The sequence below is a fragment of the Rosa chinensis genome, chromosome 3 (assembly GCF_002994745.2).
Source record: "Rosa chinensis cultivar Old Blush chromosome 3, RchiOBHm-V2, whole genome shotgun sequence".
NCBI classification, from domain to species: domain Eukaryota; kingdom Viridiplantae; phylum Streptophyta; class Magnoliopsida; order Rosales; family Rosaceae; genus Rosa; species Rosa chinensis.
Genome location: NC_037090.1, coordinates 30,202,133 through 30,228,048, shown reverse-complemented (window position 1 = coordinate 30,228,048; position 25,916 = coordinate 30,202,133). Strand labels below are relative to the sequence as shown.

General features: G+C 37.9%; 3 protein-coding genes across 3 annotated transcripts; 1 reads left to right on the top strand and 2 right to left on the bottom strand.

Annotated features, from left to right (window-relative positions):
• Positions 1-4,006: 4,006 nt before the first annotated feature.
• Positions 4,007-7,960, bottom strand: LOC112193428 (alpha carbonic anhydrase 4). Its single transcript, XM_024333575.2, has 7 exons — positions 7,720-7,960; positions 6,499-6,716; positions 6,251-6,357; positions 5,866-5,968; positions 5,024-5,182; positions 4,847-4,900; positions 4,007-4,286 (listed from the first exon to the last, which is right to left on the bottom strand). The coding sequence occupies exons 1-7, from the start codon at positions 7,880-7,882 to the stop codon at positions 4,197-4,199; spliced, it is 894 nt and encodes a 297-aa protein (XP_024189343.1). The 5' UTR covers positions 7,883-7,960; the 3' UTR covers positions 4,007-4,196.
• A 2,523-nt stretch (positions 7,961-10,483) lies between these two features.
• Positions 10,484-13,691, top strand: LOC112193427 (eukaryotic translation initiation factor 3 subunit E). Its single transcript, XM_024333574.2, has 8 exons — positions 10,484-10,808; positions 10,903-11,057; positions 11,221-11,448; positions 11,564-11,685; positions 12,156-12,375; positions 12,461-12,603; positions 13,110-13,247; positions 13,343-13,691. Exons 1-8 carry the CDS (start codon positions 10,601-10,603, stop codon positions 13,434-13,436), a joined length of 1,308 nt encoding a protein of 435 aa, XP_024189342.1. The 5' UTR covers positions 10,484-10,600; the 3' UTR covers positions 13,437-13,691.
• Positions 13,692-14,157: 466 nt separating this feature from the next.
• Positions 14,158-25,134, bottom strand: LOC112193425 (chromatin-remodeling ATPase INO80). Its single transcript, XM_024333573.2, is given in 24 exon segments — positions 14,158-14,817; positions 14,944-15,099; positions 15,239-15,436; positions 15,654-15,810; positions 15,914-16,008; positions 16,226-16,333; positions 16,438-16,571; positions 16,574-16,694; positions 16,846-17,406; positions 18,105-18,251; positions 18,390-18,620; positions 19,220-19,277; positions 19,359-19,520; positions 19,981-20,106; positions 21,529-21,701; positions 21,774-21,854; positions 21,970-22,078; positions 22,194-22,603; positions 22,935-23,045; positions 23,217-23,417; positions 23,513-23,945; positions 24,052-24,436; positions 24,678-24,765; positions 24,899-25,134. Coding segments are annotated over 24 exon segments (4,521 nt in total). The 5' UTR covers positions 24,965-25,134; the 3' UTR covers positions 14,158-14,607.
• Positions 25,135-25,916: the final 782 nt, after the last annotated feature.

Here is a 25,916-nt window from a genome sequence, read left to right as displayed (position 1 = left end):
TTCAGAACCAATGCCTAATATTTGAGCTAAAGAGGTCGAGTCCTCCTTCCATAAATTTATCATTTTAATTTAGAGATGTTGAGTTAGGGTTGAATTAGGGTGAGTTAGAGTTAGAGTTAGAGTTGAGTTAGAGCGAGTTTAACGAGGTTAGTAGGCTGGTAAGTGATTGTTAGGCTGAGTAGGCAACAAATGTCAAGTGTCAAAATTTTATAGGGAGACAGGGAAGGAGATAGAGAAATGAGGACAGAAGATTTGAAGCCCATCTTCATTAATGGGCATTTACTACTTTACCTACCCGTTATTCTATCAAGAGAAATATAAGGAAACTAACTTTGGCATCAGAGTAACATAGACCAACCCGGTCGGTCACCTCCTTGACACCCCGTATATTTCTCTTGACAAGTAGCGAAGTGATCTAATATCATAGTCCATCGGCTCCCCCATGCTTCTTATCTCATAGGCATCCTAGATTTCAACAGAAACATAGTGCGCCAAGCCTGAACATACTGCGCGTCCTCGCTTTTGAGACCCCGAGTACTTCTACCGAGGTTGTGATCAATGTGGGCTCCCAGGCTTGGGCTTCAGATCTCGCAATCATTATCAATATTAACATACAAGATGTCAAGGAGAAGACCGGGTGAGCCGGCCTAGTACTTTCTGACGCCGAAGTCACATGCTTATGTGTGAATATTAATAGAGTAACGGTAGGAAAGATGTAGTTACTTACTAGCATTAATGGTCCTGTAAGGAGTAGCATCCTTTCCACTTTTAATGTAGGACGAAGTGTGGTTCATTAGCGTATTAAAGTAAGGTCGGAACCCCTAGAGACAATCCCGGTCGGTATATATGAATATTCATGGAGTTTTAGTTTCTTACCGTTAATGCCAATTAATGATCCTATAAAGCGTGGGTGAGGGTTTGCTTCCTTTCCACTTTCGATGTAGGACAGAGTCTAGTTCATCAATGTATTAAAGTAAGGTCGGAACTCCTACTTGACCGATCCTAGAGGCGGTCCTAGTCACTGGTGTGTCCAGTGACTCCAGTCTCCAGTCCCCCAAATCCTCGACCAAAGAAGGTCATTATCAGATTCTGTACAGGTAGGAGCAACTAGTACATTCTGAAAATCTTTCTGGCAATCCCACTCGAGGCGAGACTCTCGCTCTAGGTGGTGGTCAGGAGGCCTAGGTTTGGTCCTGCCATCACGCTTGGGATGAGCGTCTTTATCGAGGCTTTCACTGGGAGCGTCTTCCTGCCATCATGTATTATGTATATATTTCTGGTAATGAATAAATGACCTTTAACATCATCATTCTGTTTGGTACACAAATATATATATCATATCCGTGAGAAGTACTAACCGGTGAGTGTTAATAGAAGCCATTAATTGCATATGATCCAAGATACATTCCCTTACATCCAATTCCATCTTATATAAGCATGGTGGTCAAGGGAGAGGATGCGTTCTGACAATATCTCTTGATACGGATTAGTCTCTAAACCTAAAAAATCTTTGAGAATACCGTGTGATTTAAAAAAAAAAAAAAAAAAAAACAATCAATAATCCACAAGCTCTGCACTTTGTGTCATTTCATACATTAAAAGTCCCATACTAATCTCTCCTAAACTGTCATGCATGTCCCAATGATAAGGGGCTATGGCGAATCTGGAGAGGATATAAGCTGTAAACAGATAGATCAATGATCATATTAAAGATGCATGCTGCCTAACAACATGATTTCTTTCAAAATTTTGTGTTTTTTTTTTTTTTAACAATGATGAAAGATGGAACCTTAACCAAGAATTAATAACGATTTGGAGATGGTCCCAATATTAAGTTCTGGTCGGATATTTGGCTATTTCTAATACTCTCTATAAATTTGTTCTTCCTGATGCAGTAATCATTATGAACAATATAGTCTGTGACTTCTGGGATATGAATTCGTAGAACCTTCAAATGTTACTCTTCTAGTCTTCTCTGGAAAATATCTGGAAATTTGGAGTTCCCCCTTAACTTAAAACTTTCATTTGGGTTGTTGCTCATGACATTTTACCACTGATAACACTTGCTCTGCTTGCCATACTGGTAAGGAAACTTTTCTTCATCTTTATAGGGACTGTCCGGCCTTTTTCTCAAGCTATTTGGAATACTACTACTTCTCATATTCTTGGATTGGTTGGTTTAATTCATTGTTCCCAATCTGTGTTCTTTCAACTGTAAAATGATATGATGCGTTTGTATTCATTTGCTGGTTTAATTTGGAAATGGAGTAATAAGAGAGTTTTATATGCTAGTTTCTACAGCCTTTTCAGACTGCAACTGACGAATGAAAATTCGCTAACTCAAGCCAAAGCCAACACTGATAGAGCTTATGAGTTGAACATGCTGGTGTGGCAAAGGCCTCCCGATGGTTTCATGAAGCTTGTTGTTTCTCTGCTTTTTATTTATAAATGATAACATAATATAAACCAGCGATCATGAGCCTTGTCGATTGCATATCACAACTGAATTCAGCTGATCCCTGTTGCCTTTGAAGGTGCTGCTTAACATGACTTTTTTTTTATTCCAACTCTTTCTTGAGTTTCAAAAACTTTAGTTTATCACCCAAAAATTGGAATTCAGTACTTTCGAATGATTTTGGGTTTGAACTGAGAGAGCATTCGATAAATTCTTCTTGTGGTTATAGCACTTACATGGAAAGGAAGCCTGGATGCGTGGTAATAAGGTATTATCGATATCCTCCCATTAATATTATCTGGAGCTCGTTATAGAGAAAGAAAATCTGGTTAAAGTTTAAAATGTTTGCTGTAGTCTCTTGAAATGCAAACTATCCATGGTTAAGTCATAGATATGATGACAAAGGTCTGCTAGTAGACGCAAAACATTGTTAAACAGCGACAAGCGTGGCCCGTGGCCCACTATTGTACCGATACTGTCCAAACTTAACCACCTGTTAGGTGTTGGGTTTTAATCACAAAAGGCCTCGGTACAATTGGGTGAGATCCACCCACTTATAAGTTATATTTTATTTGTCACTTTTCCGATATGGGATCTTTCCTCTCCAACAAACATTACAATTCAAGTCACATTATATTCATAAATATGCATCTTCTGTCAAGCTTCCTCAGAGAGAGGAGTAAGATATTCTCACAGCACCTAGCCCTCGGTACAAGAAAATGACGTTCAAATAATCACGATGCATTAAAACTGAAATACAACGAGGATTTAAACACAGGAATCCATCAGAGGTCCAGCAGAAACCCGAGAAGACAAGGCCATTGCATCAAAGCTTACTGCCTCCTCTGACCGAAACTATAGTGACTCACATATTCAACAGCTTGAATGTACTCCAGAAGCACGGCATTCATAGGAAGATACTCAAAAGTTTTTGGCACAAACGTCATAAAAGATTGCTACACAATGATTCTGGCCCCATTGTCAATGGAGAAAAAATGTCCACGAGTTCAACTGTTAAGAATTTTGTCCCAGAACCTACAATATGTATATCTACTGATTAGGTAAAGTTATTTCTGGGATATTAAGTTACTCAAAATATATGGAATCTATAATATTATGAGTATAATTTTAATGCAATTGAACTTGCTTTATGGGCGGGGTTCGAGTCTCAACTCTAACTCCTATATAAAGAAGCAAAAAGTGCATGCACCCTCTACAACCAAGCATGCAGTTCATAACATATGAGAATTGCACAACACCTTTAGCTAGCAAAATGTCTTCTGTTACTTATACCTGAGCACATGCATGACTCCTCAGGTACAAGTTCTACATCTTGTTTGATTATCATATAGGATGTTAACACAATTGTGTCTATATAATGTGAATGATCTTGTGGCAACTATTTAATGTTTAATTTTTACATGTGGTATCAGAACCATACAACCATTTCCAGAGTCATCTCTCTTAATAAGAGAAATGCAGGCAAGAACAGCTTGCTGGGAAAAGAGTTGGAGGGGGAAATAAGAGAGTTAAGAGAGAAAGAAGAAACTTGAGAAGTAGACAAGAGTACATAGATCAAGTTGTATTTTTCAAAAAGTCGGGAACATATAACTTTGTTTACATACTCATGAATGATACCCACAAAATATACAACATATTCGAACATGTGGTTCTAAATCCCACTTCTTTGTTGGTAAGATGAAAATTAAAGAAGACATTTCCCTTACATTTATATATAGACCTAACCAGAACCTCCATTCTCCCCTGGAGTGTATAACAACACTGGTCTCCCATTGAATTGCTGAGTTGGCCTTGCATTTTCCTCATATCCCTGAGATGAACAAACACAACACAAAAGCAAGATTGAAATCTACAGAGCTCTTAATTAAACAAGGAAAATATACGAACAACTATTGCTTCATTAGCTTAATGCTTTAACATGCTTAACTTCTCTTCAATCCTACAATCAACTTAATGCTTTAACATGCTTAAATTTTCTTCAATCCTACAATTATTTATCAAACATTACTGCCTACTGAACCCTAGCCAATTATCATATAAGAGCACCAATTTCAACTGAAAGATCCACACCAATTTCAACTGAAAGATCCACAGGATAAGTGATCGTTCTTCTATTTGAGATTTTGAGAATATTTGAGGCTTTGAGTTATAACAAGCCTCAAGGATATTAAATTTGAGATTAGACTGTCATGCAAGTTGAAGCTAAGCCACATTAAGATCCAAGCCAATGTTTTGACTCTTGATTTAGGGGGCCAGTGCTTTGCCAAATACGTGCTTGGCAGGAATCTTTTACAACATTTCACACAAACATACTCTACAGTTTAAAAAAAAGAGCAGATTAGTTCAACAGTCAATTCAGTAAAAACTTACATCGTGAACAGTCTCCCTTAGTGCTCTCACTTGCTCCCTTGAAACTGTCCTCACCTGTAAAAGAAAAGTAATATATAAATGTCGGTAAGTGCATCTTTGGAATGAGAAAATTTAAGAGAACCAATATATCGCATACTGGTAAAGAAGAGGTGATTTCTTTAATTGGCGAAAGACTACCTTTTTGACTATTGTCCAAATTACACCCTCAGTGCAGGGAGGAACAGTGAGAGAACCAATATATCTGTAATACTTTCTGCTTCCAAACTTGATGTCTCCTGGATTAATAATGCCAATATCAACCTCTTCTTTCCCAACTGATTTTATGTGGTGGAACAGCTGCCATGGGGAATTATAAATTAAGAAGAAGAAAATTAAAGTGAGTAAAAAGGAAACCATCTAGAAGTTAGGAGTACATATGATATGACCACAAAATTTAAAGCACAATAACTCACCATGTAGTGATGACTCTATGAATGCTTAGATGTCAAAAGTATATATATCTCCTTTTTGAAATTCATTTGCAAAATTGAAGTAAACAGAGATGAATTGAGATTGCTTAATCATTTTAAACCAATGTGTACAAAGTGACGGAGGCTATATAAGGCAGACTACTCTTTCGATATGTGCCAGAGTGGATACTGGATACTAATCTGTTTCAAGGATGAGGCTATAAGTCTAGTAAACTCAATACATCACCATAAACATCAGACAAGATTTTGAGAATCTCTAGAATAGAATTTCTTACCAAAACAGTTGTGGTATATTCAAGCAATTAGACATTTGATAATCTACTTTCAAATAGCTGATTATAAATTGATCGTACAGAAAGTGTCTAATGTGAATTGTGACAGAACTGGTGACATGGTTGTTTGACCAAGCTATAGCATTGAATCCCTAACTTAGTCATGGATATCTTCGTTTTAAGTCATAGTTAGGGCTTTTCTGCATTGGTAAATTGAACTTACTTCATAATCTTACAATGTATTATTTCATTGGGAATGCACATTCAGAATTGGTACCTTTGAAAGGAAGGGATCAGGTCGGCCATATTTGTATACAATTCCAATAACAGCAATCTTTCCAGTAGAGCTTGTATGAATAACGTGGAGCTCCAAAGCATACCTGAAAAAGAAGATTTGAGGCAAAAGGTCATCGACAGTCATTAGAAGGTTTTGTATGGAGAAGAAAACCTTGCTAAGTGAGTAGTAAACTAGTAATTATATGAAACAACATGGCTTGAACCATGAAATGGCATTAGCTGTCAACACTACAGGGCATGCAGTTAATGTTTAATTACTAATTATGACATAAGTTATAATGATCAACTGTTAATGTAGTCCTTGCATTATTTACTCTTGGACACTGGTTTTCATGACAAAAAAATGAGAGAAAAAGAATAAGAACCTTGATCCATTGAATGTGTGTTCAGAAGGTGAATGCCAATGACATTGTAGCAGATTATAGTCTGTACCATTAATATTGATTTTCCCTGCGTCTTCTTTCCACCTCACCTGAAAAAATTCGTATGAAAAAAAAAAACAACAAAAACAGTCAACCTCTAGTTCAACAAATTGGATTGGAAGTTCTGGTTACTCGACTAATTTTGATTAGAATAAGCATAGTAATTTAGTAGACGTTTAGGCATTGCTCACCGTAATGTCATGCCCTCTGTTCTTGATAGTAGCAGGGGCTTGTTTGTAATCCCTTTTCAATTTCCCCAAGTTAGGGAAAACCTGCACCCTGCCGTCAAGAAGATCAATAGGAGACTGCATTTCTCCATTATCACAAACTTTCCAATGTGGGTCAATTTGACCCCATTTCTTTGGTCCTTTACCAGTTCCCTCAACATAAGTAAATGGAAGTTCATCACCTGTGCATACAAAATATGTAAAGTCATATCAGAAGGTATGCTTATGCTCAATGGCAAGAATATCATTATGTCTTTTGATCTTAAATCATTGCCCTACTTTTGTAAAACTTAATAATCTATTCCATTTACATTTACGTATGTGAAAGACAGAATCTTTTCTTTCTCAGACAAAAAGAAAAGTGGCGATTCTGTAAAAATAAAAAAGCAGGTGAAAGTGTAGAGAAGCTAATACTTCCTTTGCTGCCAAGCATGCAAAAAAGAGCTCATATGATAAGAGACATGAATATGTGGAATGTCTGTTTAAGCACGTGACAACGGTACCTAAATTTGAAATACTTCTGTTGCATAAAAATGAAAGTAATTCTTTGGTCCACGGCGGGACATGAGTTACCTAGCCAGATCTACACCATGTGCATAATTTTAGTATTTGAAACCATGAAAGAGGCATTATTGACTTGATTAGCAAACAAGGTTGTCAATAACTGAAGACACCTAACACATGTATTAGGGGGTCCATTGACTCTTTTAATTATAAGCACCAAAAGAAAAAAAATGGTCAATAGAAACTGAGAAACTGAAAACGACTCGATTCTCTTCTATACGTAACCTTTTCCTGATCATAAGTGCACTTCAATGGAGATTGATTGTTTGTCAGTACCCATCTGGGGTGTTTCTTAATTGTTTGTATGAAGTTATATCTCCTAATGAATGTATGTATAGAAAAACGTATCTGTATATTTATTGTTAAAAAATTCAATCTCAGTTTCCAGAGCTTTGACAGAAAATAGAAACAAAAAAAGGCCAGAGGCAAAAAGACAAAATAAGAACACAAAACCCAATACATAGGGAAGAAGAAAATGCCTGAACGATAAATGATGAATGATGAATGCAAGTGATACACAGTCATTGAAGGACAGTATGATGGAGCAAAGATGATCCATATTTATCATCAAACTGGGAGAGACAGAAAACCAAAAAATCGAAGAGAGGAATCCGAAATTACCAACTTCCCCGGAGTCATCAAGTGCGGCTCTGCAAATGGTGAAAAAGGAATGATGGGATAAGAGGAGGAGGGAACCCAAAATGAGAAAGAAGAGCAAGTTGGGTTTGGGGTTGGGATTGAAGAACCACATAATGCTTCGTTGCTTCAAAATTGGAAATGGCATTGGCACAAGGAGGAGTGAGACTCATATATAGAGAGGAGCAGAGGTCTCCTCTGCTGCTAGAGAGTAAAAGAGAAACTGCAGCTTTCCTCGTCTTCACGCTCTGCTGTCGGGCGCGTGATACAAGTTAATGATATCTGTAAATTTTTGTACTTCCATAATAATAGGGTTTTATCGGCGATTTTTAAGAGTTAATGCGGCGTTATCTTGGAAGTTGGAAGGTATCGCCATAAGCCCATAACATCAGAAATTTCAGCAGTGAAATGTCAAAATTATCGCAATATTTTGACATATTGAGTAATTTTTTAAAATATTAGAAGACTAGTTTGCTATAAATTATAATCTAAATTTAAATTCAAGACAAAACCTCTTTAATTAATTTGTCGTAAACTTTGAAAATCCAAACTCACCTCGGAATTGACTCGAACTTCATAAGTTTTGTTAACTCAATAATTGAACAACTTAAGGAAAAATCATGACAATCTAATGGCCGGATCGTCACGAAATGATATCCGAAATTTTAAAATTTCAATCGCTCATTAAAAGTTGTTCAATGACCACGAAAAGTTGATATCACTAACACTGAGCTCTATTTAACGAGCCAACAAACATGGCCCGAAGAGGTGGCACGAGCCCTCACACGCTGCCAACAGTGGCAGCGCAAAGGGTCATCCCAACCCCAAATCATGAGCCGATACCTATGCCTAACTTTTCATCCAAACAAGCACAATAATATCTTTTACTACAACAAGGTCAGAAAAAGAACGAGAAACTCAAAATTTACATCAAAAGTTTCGGTACCGAAAACTTTCCATGCTTCAATTCCCCTTCCTTAAGCCAAATCAATGAATGAGACTTGTATAAGTGGATTGAGGGTGCAGAGAGCTTCCAAACCCATATAGCAGCGTCGCCTGAAATGACTGAGCACGACAGAAGAGCTGAGTTGAGCCTCATGGACCTGCGACTAGAAAAGTGCTTCAATTTTCTGTCTCTGCTACTAATTGATTCAACCCAAGGGTATGTATCTCAATAGCGTGAAGAGGCACTCCATTTTTGACCAATGGCTAGAGCTCTGGTGGCTGGAGGACAACGGAAAAGGCAGGTCACAATTCGGATCACGAAGCGGGTCCGGTCAAGAGCCAAGTTGCATCGAGAGAAATATGGATTTAGTATTTGACTAAAAATGTAAACCTTCCCAAAATAGATAGTTGCAAACTCTATTTATAGTAGGTTTCCCAAACTGGTAACTTTTGCTTTTCAAATCGTAACTTCTTCATACGAACTCTGACTCCAACGTGCCGCATGTCCACAAACTCGATGTAACGTCCTTTATAACTTTCATAAATGAAGTTTCCTAAAAAACTGAGTTGAAGAAAAAGTAAACTTTTGAGTCCCTTAAATGATTTTACAAAGGTGAAAATAGTATAATCTTATCTTTTACATCCAATTGACTAGGAAACATGTAATTCTAGGTATGGGGTGTAACATTCCGCACTTAAATGCTTCATGCTAAAAATGATATGACCTGCTTTTCATGGCTCTTTGGACTATATGGACAGAGATAAATAAGTTAGTTCAGAAAGGTGGCAACTTCCAACATATGCATATGATTAGCTAGTGTATCAAAAGCTTGGAAGAATTACAGAAGTATCATCCAAAGGCTACAAGGAAGAAGAAACGACCCCCTACTAAGTGACAATGTCAAAATCAACGTTGATATAGGGGTCATCACTTGGCCCTTAGGCCCTAAACCCATTTCAAACCCGCCTGGCCCTTAGGTCATCACTTTTGTAATTGATGTAGGAAGTTTTATTTTCTTTGTTAAATAACAACTAATTTTAGGAGATTTGGAGAGATAATTAATTGTATATAACTACCTTAACTACTATTTATGTATGTTATTAAGGTAAAGCGAAAGAATGACACGAGTGAGAGAGAATGATGAGGTTGAGGTGAAGAGCAGAACCAGCGACAATAGTTTTCAGCGTCTATAACACCTACCTGCACAATCACATGATTTTTTGGTGCATGTTGCTCTTGTAGAAGGTGTACGGTTAGTTTTGGGAACTGTAGAGTCTCATTTAACAAAATCCATGCTGTTGCCAAACACGAGCTAGAGCGAGCTCGTGTTTTTACCCAGTCATGTCCAACCTCTCGTAACAAACACACCCTGAATCTGTGCCACTACCCAGTTGGTATGCCGACACTTCCCTACCAACGATGTTGGCACTTCGTCGGATTTTGAGTCTCCTTAGTCGGTATGACCATTTTCCTTGTCTCATGGTGTACTAGAGATCTAGTAGCTCTATTTGGAAGTAGTAGCTCTATTCGGAAGTGGTGTTCAGGCCTTTTGGTTTGATCTTGTTATAAGTGGTCCATTAGTGGCCTAAAATGTAGTATTCATACTGCTTGTAACTTCTTCCGTATGAATACAATTATTTGATCTAAATTTTAAAAAAAAATCTCAAATCCGAGTAAAGGCACGTTTTACCTAAATTTATTAGTACTGGGGATAAGAGGGGAATTTACCAAAATATAAGGGGTAAACGGGCTAAAAGTAAAAAAAAAAAAACCCACTCACACAAGAGAAGAGACTCGTAATCCTAAACCTAGTAGAATAGAGGCGTTCGGTCGCAGTTGCAAAACCCTGATATATCTTGGTGCGTCTGGGTTGTTGTTGCCGCAAAATCCAGAGAGAGAGAGAGAGAGAGAAGAGAAGAGATGGCTGAGCATGACCTTACCCCGCGCATCGCGCCCAACCTCGACAGGCATCTGGTGTTCCCTCTGATGGAGTTTCTTCAGGAGAGGCAGCTCTACCCTGATGAGCAGATCCTCAAGTCCAAGATCGAGCTCCTCAACAAGACCAACATGGTCGACTACGCCATGGACATCCACAAGTCCCTCTATCACACCGAAGATGTCCCCCCGGGTAAGGACATCTCATCTCTCTCTCTCTCCCTCTCTAGATATCTGTGATTGTCTTTGGGATTCGTTCATTGGATTTAATTCTGTATTTGATTTAGAGATGGTCGAGATGAGGGCCGAGGTGGTCGCTCGCCTCAAGGCTCTCGAGGAGTCCGCGGCGCCCCTTGTCAACTTCTTGCAGAACGCCGCCGCCGTTCAGGAGCTCAGGTCTGACAAGCAGTACAATCTCCAGATGCTCAATGACCGTTACCAGGTTTCTTTCTTGTTCCTCTTTTTTGTGTTTCAGCCCGTAGATAAGTCTAGCGTATCGTACGTTGTATGAATTGACAAATATTGTAATGCCTTTTATTATTGGATGATTTGTGGGGGTTTTGGTGCTGTGAGCTCATGTCGTGTCGTGTCGTTTTTAATATCAGATTGGTCCGCAGCAGATAGAGGCGCTGTATCAGTATGCAAAGTTTCAGTTTGAATGTGGCAACTACTCTGGCGCTGCTGATTATCTGTATCAGTACAGGGCTTTATGCACCAACAGCGAGAGGAGTCTCAGTGCATTGTGGGGAAAGCTGGCCGCTGAGATTTTGATGCAAAACTGGGATATTGCTCTTGAAGAGCTTAACCGCCTGAAAGAAATTATTGATTCAAAGGTTCATCTTCATTTTATGTTTTTTTTTTTTACACGACACTAACACAGAAAGACACGCAGATACTTATTTATTAAAACGGGCATGTTATTTATCAAGGTGATGCTTTTTGTTGCAGAATTTCAGTTCACCTATGAATCAGGTGCAAAACAGAATATGGTTGATGCACTGGAGTCTCTTCATATTTTTTAACCACGACAATGGAAGAACTCAAATCATTGAACTGTTTAATCAGGACAAGTATGTCATCTGCATTCATCTATTTTGACATTTTGGCTTTTACTAGAATCACTTCTTGCTTCAACTACTGCAAAAAAAAAATTGTTTTGATCGCTTTCACGCGGAAAGTTTAAAGATTGTTATATCATCTATTCTCCTTTAATGGGAATCAGAAATCAACTTGGTTCCTAACTATATTATTTGTGATCTTTGTTATTAATACTCTTGTTGCTGCTACTTCTGTTCTTGATATTTTGTTGCTCTGATGTTTATCCAGTAAATGTGATAAACTCTTGCTTTTGCTCTTTCCAATGAAAATAGCTTTGATAATCATCAATAATGTCTGCATTTTGTTCTGAAGAAGACCAGTCATGGTTTGGGTGCATATAAGATATGCTGTCCTTCTCCCTTGTGAAAATTGGTTTTGGTGAACATCAAGTGGCTTGAATTTTACTATATGTCCCCTTACTGAAATGTTTTAACTTCTACAGGTATCTGAATGCTATCCAAACCAATGCTCCCCATCTCATTCGTTACTTGGCCACTGCATTCATTGTCAATAAGAGAAGGAGACCTCAATTCAAGGATTTTATAAAGGTTATTCAGCAGGAGCAGCATTCTTACAAAGACCCTATCACTGAGTTTTTGACATGTGTTTATGTTAATTATGACTTTGATGGAGCACAAAAGAAGATGTGGGAGTGTCAGGAAGTAAGTAGATTGCCATGCTTGCTTATATCTATGATAATGTTCTAGATGATAATCAAGTGATAATGTGGGTGGTATGACAATGCAGGTGATATTGAATGATCCCTTCCTTGGAAAGCGAGTTGAAGAAGGCAATTTCACCACTGTGCCATTGAGGGATGAATTCCTTGAAAATGCTCGTCTTTTTATCTTTGAGACTTACTGCCGCATACATCAGCGCATTGACATGGGGTTAGTAATGTCTTTTAATGAAATTATATTATTCTAATTGTAGCACGCTGTTATACATTATGAAAAGTGATGTGTGGTGCGTAAGTTAGCCATCAGAGTTTGCGATTTTTCTTGTTCTACTTTGTTCCTTATGCGTTTCATTGTGTTTTAGCCCCCCACCCTCCTCCCAAGGCTCGTTACACGGAGTTTTTCTTTTTTCATTCAAAATTTTTGGGTTCATTTAAACTGGTCTCTACATATTTGTCTATTTTTGGTCGGGAACTCGGGCAATAGAGAGCTAATGTGGGGTTGTATATTAAGATATGGTCAAAATTTTCAGGCATGCAGTTTCTAAGATGTGGATCATGGCTAGTGGTTGTATATCAGAAGGAATCAAGTAGTTAGTTGTAATAAGTTTTCATTGCACAATTGGCTTCTTTACCATCCTAACTGTAATCTGTTTTCCTTTTCTTGTTAGTAGAAAATAAACTTTCTTCATTCCTCTAATTGAGTTTCTTGTTTGGCAGAGTGCTTGCTGAAAAATTGAATTTGAATTATGAGGAGGCTGAGAGATGGATTGTGAATCTTATTCGGAGCTCAAAGCTTGACGCAAAGATCGACTCACAGTCAGGAACTGCTATCATGGAACCTAACCATCCAAATGTGTAAGTTCATTGATACAGATTGCCAAATTGATAAATACTGCTACTGCTTTTTTGTTTAGGACTCATTTTTTGTTTTTCTACATCATGATTTCCAGGTATGAGCAACTGATAGACCACACTAAGGCATTATCTGGGCGTACTTACAAGTTAGTTAATCAGATTAGGGAACATGCAAGTGGAAAGGTCTAGACTGAGATTTGAATTAGTTTTTCACAGGTTGCGCGATAAGTTTGGTGGCCAATTTCCTCATTTATTTCACTGTCATTTTCCAGGTCCAGACTGAGATTTGAATTAGTAGAATTTTTGTTGACTTGTAAGTGGAAAGGGTTAAAAAGTTTGTCAGTAACATGAGGTTTATCGGATCAAACTGTAATTTACTTTCCTACTTGCTTTGCTGGTCTGTACTTTTGGAGCTATTGCGTATGGAAATTTTTTTTTCTACTATTATGCAATTGATAAGAAACATAACTCATATAATACATATAATGAGCAGCGAGCGCTACTTCAAAATAGTGACAATGTTCAAAGTTGCACCATCATCTGGGCTTGCTTGATTACTTTTTGAAGGGAGTTGGAAGTCAGGCTTACATCTTGGATGTCTTACTTATGCATGCTTTTGCAAAACAAGAAACCAACCGCAGTTCTTGCTTCTGCTATAGAACTCTTGCGCTCAAGGCTTTATGGTGATTACATATGAGCAGCCAATTAGTGATGAGCAAATTTATTTTCGTAGATTATTGTAGAAGATGTCCGAATCTTCTCTCCTTCAAACGTGACAATAATACTACTCCATGTTGCTTAATTATTAGTGGTTTCTAACGGGTCAGATTCATATGTTATTCAGAGGTATTGGCAATACATGCCCATTTGCATCTCTTCACTACTATAAACTTTGCCTTGTACCCCAAAGTTCCATCCGCACGTAAATGCATGAATACCCCTTGCCTGCAATTCATTGGTTCTATGCTCCATCGTTAAAATTTTTGCACCATTTTAGGCCCTGATTAGGCAAGACCAGAGAGGTGTTTGATATTGGCAGTGTGACTACGAACTAACTTTACACAGCCCTAAAGTAACCAAAACTAATCACCCTCCACATTTGGGGGAGATAGATATGATACAAATTATATACAATCATACAGCTGTCTTGGCTTCTCCGTGTTTCTGCTTCCATTGTTTCCCAGCTCCATAGGGGCCAGTTGTAAGAGTTCCAGCAAGTGATGCTCATGCTCATCAGTCAAATATAATCTTCTTCATTTGCATGATATTATCAAGCAGATAAGCCATTGAGATCCTTGAGATGTCTTGCCTAGCTTCTGGTTTAAAACCCCACAAGATCCAAACTGCTGCAATGCTCATATCAGGTCTGCCTCGGGACCACAGGGGATGCCGCTGTAAATGCAGGTTCAAGAGTTTCATTTACACTCTTCTTTGACCTCTTTGGCCTCTTGGGTCTTGTACCTTGTGGATCAGTATTTTGTAAGGAATCCTCCAATTCATAGCCCTCTGGTTCATCCATACTTTGAGGATTCTTCGGCCGCGGAGTATGCTTGTCAGGCACTGTTTTCCTCTGCACATATGTTATTATCATAAGCAGAACTGATAGAAACTAGAGCAATAGCCATAGCATTTCTGTTTCTCCAGCTGCTAATACTAAGCATGACTACTACAGTAGAATGTAAATTAACTTCAGTACCTTTTTATTATTGGATTTTGATCTTTCGACATCCGGAGATTCCTCATTTCCAGTACCTTGTGATGCAGCAGTGTTTGTTAAATCTTCCAAAGAGGCATCACCTTCTGCATCTACCCGTATACCCTTTGTCTGTTTCTTCTTTTGTCTATCCTTAACCTGGCAAAACAAAATGATATGGATTAAGAATACTGAACTCTGGAAAATAAAGAGAGACAACAAGATAACACTTGCACCAAACAAAATTCAAAGAGAAATTATATCCAAAAATAAGCTCAAGTTTGGGAGAATGTAGCACCTGTGATGGAGCTTCTCTTAATTTCTGCTCCAACTGGACATCATCGAGAAGTAGAGATACAACATCCTCGGGAGCCAAAAGGTCACCTTGAACATGACCACCCATCATTACAAGCTGCTGCACAGTATTTTTCTGACTTGCTCTTTGCAGAATCTTCTCCTCAACCGTTTCTTTACAAATTAGGCGGTAGACAGTAACCTATAACATGAGGAAGAGAGAATTTGTATACTAAAAAGTAATACCAAATAGAGCAGAGAACTCGTATGTATTTCAAAAGAGACTGTTATGTAGAAGATGCCATATAAACAAGCAAGATATCTTTAAAGCACCATACAAACAGACGGCTCCACCAAAATATTGGTCAAGCCATTTGGGAGCGGATTGGTGTACGCTGGATTAGCAAAAAGAAACTCACATCTTTTGTCTGGCCCAACCGATGAGCTCTATCCATTGCCTGTAGATCCAGGGTCGGATTCCAATCACTTTCATAAAATATGACAGTATCTGCAGCTGTCAAGTTAATGCCTAGTCCACCAGCTCTTGTACTCAGCAAGAAAACAAAAATATCACTTCTGCAAGAAGATAATCATGTAAAAGACATTAATGAAGTAGTACGTAATAAGAGTAAGAACAGATCCATCTCTTCAAAACCATTGCATGATGATAAAGCCCTACCGTTGCTGGAAGTCTCTGACCATGTCTCTACGATCCATAATGGTGGAAGATCCATCGAGTCTGAGGTATCTATATTTCCTGTAGTTCATGTAGTCCTGCACATTTAGAATCATCAGCAAACGAAAAAACTTCCATAGAAGACAGATAGTAGTCGTATGGTGTTCCATAATATTTTCCAAAACGACATGCTGACAAGTGAGGTAACTGAAATAACAAGAGCATAACTAAAACATCTAATTCAGGTCTAAGCTTCTACCGTTGCATTGTTACTCCAACTAACCAAGATAGTCTAACAAATGAATTATTATATACCTCAAGAATATTCAGCATCTTTGTCATCTGTGCAAACAAGAGAACACGATGATTTTCTGCCCTCAAGCGTTTCAACAATATATCAAGTGTCTGAAGTTTTCCCGAATCCTATATAAAAGCCAGTATAAGCTTATCTTAATACACACACACAATGAGAAAAAAGTGGAAATTATAGAATAAAAAAGAAAACAGAAGAGAGTAAGCACTCTTACAGTGAGCATTTTTGACGGGTCGAAGCTTTGCATTGGAGGACAAGACCCAAAAATTCTGTATGTCAACTGAAGAGCTGAATGTGAAACAGGCAGTTCAGAATCAATCTCTTGTATCAGATGATGAGGAGTCTCAGGTTTCTGGGTCCATTGTAGTCAGATGTTCGCGCAAAACCAGAAAACAACCTCTTCACCCAGGGGTACTGTTGTTCTTCACTCATTTTGTAAGTGAAGTTTCGATCTGAGCAATGGGCATTAACCTACATAATACAAGTTCGTAAGAAAGGAAATATATTTCAAACTGTTCACGGAGATAATGACAAGCTTTGTTCCTGCCATTTAGGAGTCAGTTTGCCTCACCACAAAAAAATAAAAATAAGCAGTGAAGAATATTAATAAATGGAAACATACCGGGGGAGCTCTAGTTCGGGGGATGAATGTGTATGTCGAACGGAGAAGCCTAATATTAGAGAGAAGCCTGTCCCGATGAGAGACAACTAGACCCTCAAATGGAGTACCACCAGGTCCAGTGGCCAATTTCTTCTGAAAGATGGTAGTTATAGATCTTGAAGGCATCAGCAACATACGTGTAACAGCTCTCACTTTTCCACTCTCAAGGAAGCTGCATTCAGAATCATCATCCATGGTTTCCATTAGTGTGTCTATCAATCCATCCAAAAACTGCCGGTCCCATCTCATAATGGAAAACATTAGCCGCTCCATAAAAGAACCAGTTCCTAAAAATGCAACCTCTGCAGGGGACAGATCCATCAGATGAGTAAAACCAAACGTTCCACTTCCAACCGACAACTCATCTGAGTCATTCTCTTGCAAGAATATTGATCGATACACATTTTGCGGTGAAAATATGTTAAAATGTTTCTGAAAAGATTCACTGTAGACACCATGCCGAACTGCAGAGCAAAACGTTTCAGAATTCTGGAGTATTTCTTGATATAAAAGTTTGGGGACCTGGAGAAACAAGGAAACTCCAGTTAACCTTCAGTTCAGTAGTTCAGTTACTTGAAACTAAAGCACAAAACAAATAATTCAGCGACTTTAATTTTCTTCCGGTGGATAAACATATTGAAGGTATATGGGTTGCTGAAGCAATGAATATGCTAACAATTCTGTAGGAAGTAAGTGTAAAACCCACATGAAAGGAGGCATATTACAAGGTAATGATCCTCAGTAATGCATTAAAAGGTCTTCACATTTCAATACAGGTCTCTGATGTGCATTACAAAAATTAAAAGGAACAAAATCTAAGATATCATAACATGAATTTCAAGTAGCTTTGCATGACTCAAAAGCACAACCTTCATATCCGTCATACTTGTTAAAATATAATTAACAGGAGAAAAAACAGATCAAAACTTCTCAAGGGTTTATTGAGGCAATTAAGTCATAGATTCAAAACTTATGAACAGATTCAATGCATCCAAAATTAGTCTGAAAACCATGACCCAAAATTGATCTCGGCTCCACGGCTGGAAAACAATGGTTCCCAAACCCAGACTACACCAGCAGCTAGCTAAACTTAGACAGTACCTTGAGGATACAAAAATAAACACCAGCACAATCCATAGGCTACAAAGATGGGTATTCAATGACCAAAGAGAGTTCTGTGTACAGAGTGCATACAAGGGAAAAATGGTCTGAGAGTGTACCTCGTATGTTATAGGATTTTGACCTCCCGAGTAGTGTACGTCCTCCAACTCCCCAAATGGTGGAGGAAGAAGAGAATTTGAAATCTCACCAAAGTGAAGATATGTGCTTCCTTCATTCCTCTCAAATAACTCAGGATGGTTGCAGACCTATCATTAAACAAATAAAATACTTGTGACACTTGTTAACATTAGACACATATCACGATAACATTGCATCCCACCTATAGAGTACTAATAATTCTACTTGTTGCCGAAATGAAAATTGCAATGGAATAGAGAGCATACCTTTCTTAGCTGAATGACAATATTCATTAAGTTCAAAATTTTCTTCTCATTAAGATGCCCACGATTGTTGTCAAACAGCTCAGCAAGAGATATCTTGTTTTTGATAGCTTGATAAAAAGCTTGTTGCCGAGAACTCAACTTGCAGTGCACAGTAACTTCAGTTTTCCTGGTCAGCTCAGAAATCACATCTGTCTTAACTCGACGGAGCATGAATGGCTTCAATATCGAATGCTGTAAGAAGAATACAGAAGTAGTATTAAGTCAGAAAGGTTAAAAATAATATAAAAAAAGTTATCGAATCCCACAGTTCCAAGATGTTCAGGGGTACAGGATGATGAAATAATAATATTGGTTTGCCTAACGATTTGTCAAATAAATCTTAAATCGGGTGTTACTGTCAAAAAGAACAACATTATCCAATATTTTCCCGCTATAATGTCCCACTTCCAGACACAATTTAAGTCCCCAATTCACTAGATGATTACCAATGCATCTAAATAACCCAAACCAATCAGCATCCATTGGTCCTTTGTTTGTATCAAATTTTGCCAAAAACCCCCACGTTCAATCCCTATCTGGGTTTGAAAGTTCTCAAATCACACACAGGTGAAACAGAGCATCGCTGAACTGAATGTAAACGTGCAGCCCATTCACAATTGACAGTTCTAAGTTCTAACAGGAGAATATTTAACAAAGCAGTACATTTCAAGGATCAATATCATAGAAGCTCATTAGCAACATTAGAACTCCCCAAAGGCTTAAGGTCAAGAGAATATACAATAAAGTTCCAAACAATTAATAAAAGCAATAATCAGATTCAGGGTACTAACCAATCTGTTAAGCTGGTGCTCGTTCAAAGTACCCCCATGTTCCGCATGATTTTCAATTCTGGTAATATTTAATAAAATTTAAAAAATTAATAAGAAAACTTGGTGAGTACATAGGAGTTTGTGATATAAAATTGCATACCCTTTAGAGAACCACTCATTGAATTGTTCATGACTGTCAAATAAGGTTGGCATAATGAAATGTAGTAGGGCCCACAACTCTGCCATATTATTCTGGATAGGTGTACCAGTAAGCAGCAAACGATTTCGACAATTAAAGCTGAGCAGTGTCTTCCATCTTATACTGTGAAACAAAAATATCCAACAACAGAGATGAGATGGGAACAAATATGATTTTAAATAAGAAAATAAATGAACCTACAATCTAATTGGCTTTACAAAAATTTTGTCCATGGTTGCTATTAACATATTATTGTCATGTTGCTATTATTATTATTGCTTAATTTGTAACATTTATTACCCATATTAAACAATTCCTAAATTCATTTAGAAATTAAAGTAAATTTATGATTTAAATCACTTATATCTTTAACTTCCAAAAAAGATAAATGAGGAAAGATTGTAAGGTGGATCAAATAATACAAGCCCGTTGGTCTAATAGTAAAATAATAGTGGTAAATGGTAAACTAAAACAGTAAATTAAGAAAGATGAATGCCAGGTTCACGTAGAGGTAACCACGACTGAGTACGAGCAGTTTCAAAAGCCTTGCAGTAATTTATTAAGCAAGGTTTTAGTTCCGAACCTGTTAGAACTTTTGATAGCTTGTGCTTCATCCAATACCATATATTGCCATTTCACACGCCGGAAACACTTCTCATCACCCACTAGCAACTGGTAGCTGGTAATGAGAATGTGAAACCCAGCATCCCTGACAAGAAATAGAACACAAAATTTGATATAAATTACATATACTAAGGCATGACATTATTCAGGTACAAAAATGTTTCAAGAAAATATGAACCACAAGTCAATGTCCAGTTTTAAAAAGTCATTGATAATCCCAAGTGATAAACTGAAAAGAAAATCTCATATTTTTGACATTTTTCCTGCATAAGACATGCCGAGAAAAATGTTTCAGGAACAATGTATTGCTTTAAATATCTTCATGCGGTCAGACATAGTAACATAGAATCCATACTTAGACAACCAAATATCTATTTTAACAAGTTCCATTACCAAACATGACAATATTTATAGCCAGCTCAAGGGTACTGAAACTCTTAGGTCGTTTGGTATAAAGGAGTGCCGTGTGCCCGTGTACCTCCCTAGGTGTTAAGACTGTCCTGGATAAATGGGGGTGGCTTAAGCTAGACTAATTTTAGGCTACATTTAGTGTGACGGAGGACTATGTTTTGGTTCTACTTTTCTTTCTTCCATCTGTAAAAGAGGAAACACCAAGTTCTTTCATTTCCTTGTTTCTGAACATAATGCAGTATTTCTAAATCATCTCATCCTTCTGCATTCAGGTACTGCTTTCGAGCCTTTTGTAACCCATAACCAGTTTCCAATAACCAATCACACTCTCTTGGTTGATCTCATACAACTTCTGCAGTACCGCATTATGCACAATCCATACCAAGTGGATATTTAACAACTGCAATACCTAAATTTTTCATAATTCCCAGTCAAACAGTGCAATAGTGCATTACCCAAATTGCCAGTTGCCTTCACTCAAAATTGAATGAAAAATTAAAGATAGGAGAAGTCATAATGAAGGATGACTGGGTCTCTCTCTCTCTTCTATGGAGGTTGTTTACGGCCTTGTATGCTCTTTCAGGAAATTTTGGTGGTTAGATAGCTTATGTTTCTTTTATGTGGAATCAATGAAATACAATGACTGTTTCCCCCTTGTCAAATCTTCTTTCCAGCATTATTCCGGCTAACAGTTCCATAATTTTTTATTCCTTATATTCTATCTGTATCATAGCTGAAACTCTTTTTTCAGAAGAAACATATTTCCATTGATGGAAATTATAATTGAAACTGACTAAAACAATGTGTTCATTTGAAAAGCTAAGGGAATAAAAAATACAAGAAAAAGTAATATGTTCTAAACTTTCTTTGATTATTACCCATTTATAGGTAATACTTCTATTTTATTTTAAAATTTTTTGCGAAGGTCTTTTTAGCACAAACATGTCTGCAAGACAGCAGGACCCAGATATGAGAAGCTAAATTTTTATCTAGTAACCCAGCCAATATTTTTGTTCATACCACCAAGACCAGTCAAGTATGACCATTTTTCTCGTTCTTGAAAATGTAAAATAACGGCAAGGGCATAACAAATTACCTACGGTAAAGTTTCTTAGCGTTGATCTTCTTCCTAAGTACCATACGCTCTTGAAGGCCACCCCAATACGGAAGAGTTTTTAAGTCGGGGCAGAAACGACTAATTTCATCAGCCCAGTTGTTCAAGACAGAAGCAGGAGCAACAACCAGAAAAGGCCCCCATATATTTTTCTCCTGAATGAGACAACCAAACCAAGTTACTACAAATACAAGTTATATGAGTACAACACCAAGTCAAACAATTACCTCAGCCAAATGAGCCAAAAATGCCATGGCCTGGATGGTCTTACCCAGGCCCATCTCATCAGCAAGGATGCCATTTAAACCCTGAAAGACAAGAAAGCCTTCTTATTAGTCAATCAAAAAAAAAAAAAAAAAATCCAAGTGATCTATTGTATGTGTGTTGTGTCCATGTATATCCGCTTCTGAACAGGTTACCAACCTGCTCATAACAATTAACCAGCCACTGGAGGCCTTTTAGCTGGTATTCTTTAAGGGAGCCTTTGAACAACTCAGGTGTCTGAACGGTTGATGTAACAGGCATAGTGGAACTGCAATTAGAAATAGAAACTTTATCAGCTTGACTAAAAACGCTTGCCTCCAATTTCCTAGTACAAACGAGAAGAAAAGCAAGATGAACAACAATAAAAGACTAAGGTGACTGACGGGTTATGCAGATCAATGTTATTAGCTCCAGCAACATCCTGTGGTGCCTCAGGTTCAGAGGCTTCACGCAGCCTCAGACACTCGTCATCAAATGCACTAGTTAACTTTTTCTGCTTTGAAACTGCATCTTGAGCAGCTTTTAATGCCTCCTTCTTCAGTTCAGCTTCCTCAGAATCTTCTTCAACATTCTCAATATCTGAGGAGCTTGGAGATACATCTTGGTTTTCATCTCCTACAGGCAAGTCTTCAGATGGCTGTGAACTCAACTTGTTCTGCATGAAGTGACTGTAAAGTTCGGTTTGTTTTATGAGAAAATTGAGTCTTTGCTCCTGTCTCTTTGCTTCTCTTTCCTCCTCCAGACGCTTGCGCATTTCAATAGCTTCTTTTTCCTCTTTCTTCCTCACTTCTGCCTGCCAGAGTTTCAAAAACAGAAAATAGACCAATAAAAAAAATCCGTTGAGTTTTAATAAAAAAGAATCAAAAATACAAATTCGATATCATGCTAAATAACAAAAGATAGCATGCTCTACTAATGAGAATAATATATTGACATTGAAGCCTCCAGAGAAATGACAAAACAGAACTTTGCGCATGATTTTTTTTTCTTTCAAGAATAACAATTTCAAGCCAACTAATATCTATACATGCAACTAGATTAAGGCCAATAGGATGAATGGATTTTATATGTTCTTGCATATAATCTTTGTACTCGTGCATTTTTTGTAAAGAAAGAAAGCATACCATCTCTTTGTCTATTCTCTTCCAAAGCAGTAACATGTCTCTGGCTAGTTTCCTTGTGCGAATTGCAGCACCCCTCATCACTTTAAGTGATCTACTTACCTTCATTTTTACCTAAGAGAAAAAAACAATTCATAGCCTCAGTAGGTAGTACAACTGTAAGATAATGAAAAGCATTCATCTGAAGGTTAAGAGAATCAGTCTGAACAAGGTCAGACAGGACACAAAAACCGAGTGCAAGAAAATGAATCAGAAGACTAAATTGCCCTTAGACATCATAAGTACCTCTCTTTGACAGTTCTCTGAGACCCTCTTGGCATCAATTAGTTGCTTGCGGTGAAAAGTAGTAAACATTCTATGATGCTTTGGTATGTCTCTTCTTACAATGTTTACCCAAACTCTTCCCATCCTTTCCATTTCCTCCTTCTCAATCTGAGAAGGATCTTTCTGTACCTTTTGCTTCTTGGGTAGGCTTCGTTCAATTATCTGCAGAATGCTTAGTGAAAACCCAGCCCAAATAACACATGCCCCCATGAAAAAAAAAATATATCAACCAAACATAAGGTAAGCAGAATACAAACCTCATATGTGTCTCCCTTCTCCAAAACCTTCACATAGTAGACTTGCAAGACACCACCCTCGGACAAAATAGACCTCTTTATACTTCCAGCTGCCCCCTCTGGGATGGAGGAATTCAACCCAATATCAGAAACTTTGAGGCTGAACTTTTGAGCAGAGGTAGAAGTGGACAAGGCCTTTAATCTTGCCTGAAGGGACTCATACTGGGGATAGGGCTCCCCCATTCCCGCCCGATTTTTTGGCCCAAACCTTTTATCGCTACCCATCATTTCTGCTAAGGATCCCAAATCCAATGTACCTTTTAAGTAAACTTCCTCCACCCGAAAATCAGAAAAGCTCGGCAAGTGTAAAGATGTCACCAGTTTATCATAAATTGGTGGAATCTTGTATGTGAAACCATCTCCAATATCCAGATAAGGAGGTTCATATATTACTCTGCATAGAACACATAAATGAAGATATAATAATTGGATAATTACTTATAATGACACAGATGGTCCCATGGCAGAATATAAGCCATGCTCAGAGGAAGAAAACAAACCTATCAGCGGCACTTTGTGGCGCAAAATCAGCATCATGGTAGTTCCCTGGTTTCTGAGGAATGGTATCATTGAGCCACTCAGACGTGGTTTCCAATTCATAGAACCCTCCTCGGTTCTCATTCGCCAGCTTCCTCGATTTCGAACCCTTATTACCCTTTGAAACCGGAATCCCCATCTGGATTGGTGCAGGACTTGACGGGGAATCCTTGAACCTCCTTTTGTACTTCTGAATGTGTTCTCCAAGCATTGATCTATACTTGTCCTCTGTAATGTGCGTCCCGTAATAACTGTCATCCTCCTCGTAATCACTGTTTTGAGACCGCCTCCTTTTCTTTACTGAATTCAGTTCGCGGTCGGACATGATCCCATTACCAGCAGCTCCACCTACCCGTGCAACCAGCCAACAAAAAAGCACAAACAAACTATCAGCATGCACAAGTCCACACCTTTCCTGCTCAAATCGTCTAACCGACTTCTCTACTACACACACAGAGTCTATGAATATGCAAAACAAGCGTGCATTGACTAGAAAACATAAAAATTGAATACTGTCTTATCAAGCTTGAGCTAAAGATTAAGAGAAATTTGAACCTAAAAACGCAAAAGATGAAGAGAAATTGGGCACCTTGGCTACCTCTGCTCTCATCCTGACTGCTATTGCCGTAATAATCAAAATCATCATCTGGCTGTGGAAGCTGAAAGTTTATCAAAGGCTACATTACAACAGAAAACAAACAATTACAGCGAAATTCAACATTCCCAAGTCTAACAAGAACACGGCGAATCAAAGACGTAAAATTTGAGGAAAAAAAAAAGAGAGAAGAGAGAATTGAAATCGTGAGGAACCTCAAGATTGAAGAGGTTGGAGTAGGAGGAGGAGAGAGAATCCTTGGACTGGCGCCTGTGGTCCATGTGGGGGTCGAATAGTGTTTAAAGCTAACCCTAGGAGGAGTTCAAGAAGAAACCCAAAGCTCCTCCATTGCGCGACGCCCAAAATTGTTTTATACCGTAGTTTTCCAAATTGGAATGCCTCCAAGTTTCATCCGCCATTAGATTTTCTGTTTTTCCCTTCAGCCAATTATGGCCATATTCTCGTATTTTTATTTTTATTTTCATTTTCATTTTCAAAAATGTCCCAATAATATTAGAATTTTTAATATTTTTACAAATTTTTATGATTTACAAAAGAGTAAGTATATGTATCTCAAAGATGACATGACCAGATCACTGTCAATTTTTGATGACAAACGGATGTCATTGTGTTCTTTATGATCGGTCAATCCTATTCAAGTCGGCTTGAATCATCATCCATTTAATCAACGTATCACATTTTCAAATGATTTTTTGCCGTATTCTAGTGACTCTAGTCGTTCATTGGCACCGATCCAAGTATGAGAATTGATTCTCTCATCATGCATGGTCTAGATTTTATATAATTCAGATTTCAACTTTAATCTATACATGAATAATACTCTCTCATATCTATCTCATTTTGTATATGTGGGTAAATATACAAGGTAAAAAGTGTTAAAAGTTATTTTAGAGAGAAAAATTAAAAAATAAAAATTTTAGGGATTTTTCGTGGTTTCTAACCACCTCCACCATCGAACAATGGTGGACAAAGTCTTAGCTAGACTAGCAGCGTCTTGGGCCATCTCCGACAAGGGAAAGACATCTTTCGATTATGCGGGAGATTCAACCATTTCGAACCACTACTATGTGGTAGGGCGGCTGCTGTATGCTTTGAATGAAGGCGTTTATAGGGACGATGGTGAAGGTCTAGAGTCTTCAAAATTGGTTATTGATTACGGCACAAGATGACATGTTTATTTTCAGGTGCCCTGAATCAGCTTGACCCATTAAA

Excerpts from the sequence above, each read along its gene's own strand:
- LOC112193428 (XM_024333575.2), bottom strand. The coding sequence starts at position 7,882 with ATGCCATTTCCAATTTTGAAGCAACGAAGCATTATGTGGTTCTTCAAT. Across the intron at positions 6,358-6,498 it reads ACAGAGGGCATGACATTACG|GTGAGGTGGAAAGAAGACGC; the intron begins GTGAGCAATGCC and ends GAATTTTTTCAG. Across the intron at positions 5,183-5,865 it reads CTGATCCCTTCCTTTCAAAG|CTGTTCCACCACATAAAATC; the intron begins GTACCAATTCTG and ends TCCCCATGGCAG.
- LOC112193427 (XM_024333574.2), top strand. The coding sequence starts at position 10,601 with ATGGCTGAGCATGACCTTACCCCGCGCATCGCGCCCAACCTCGACAGG. Across the intron at positions 11,058-11,220 it reads TGCTCAATGACCGTTACCAG|ATTGGTCCGCAGCAGATAGA; the intron begins GTTTCTTTCTTG and ends TTTTAATATCAG. Across the intron at positions 13,248-13,342 it reads GAACCTAACCATCCAAATGT|GTATGAGCAACTGATAGACC; the intron begins GTAAGTTCATTG and ends CATGATTTCCAG.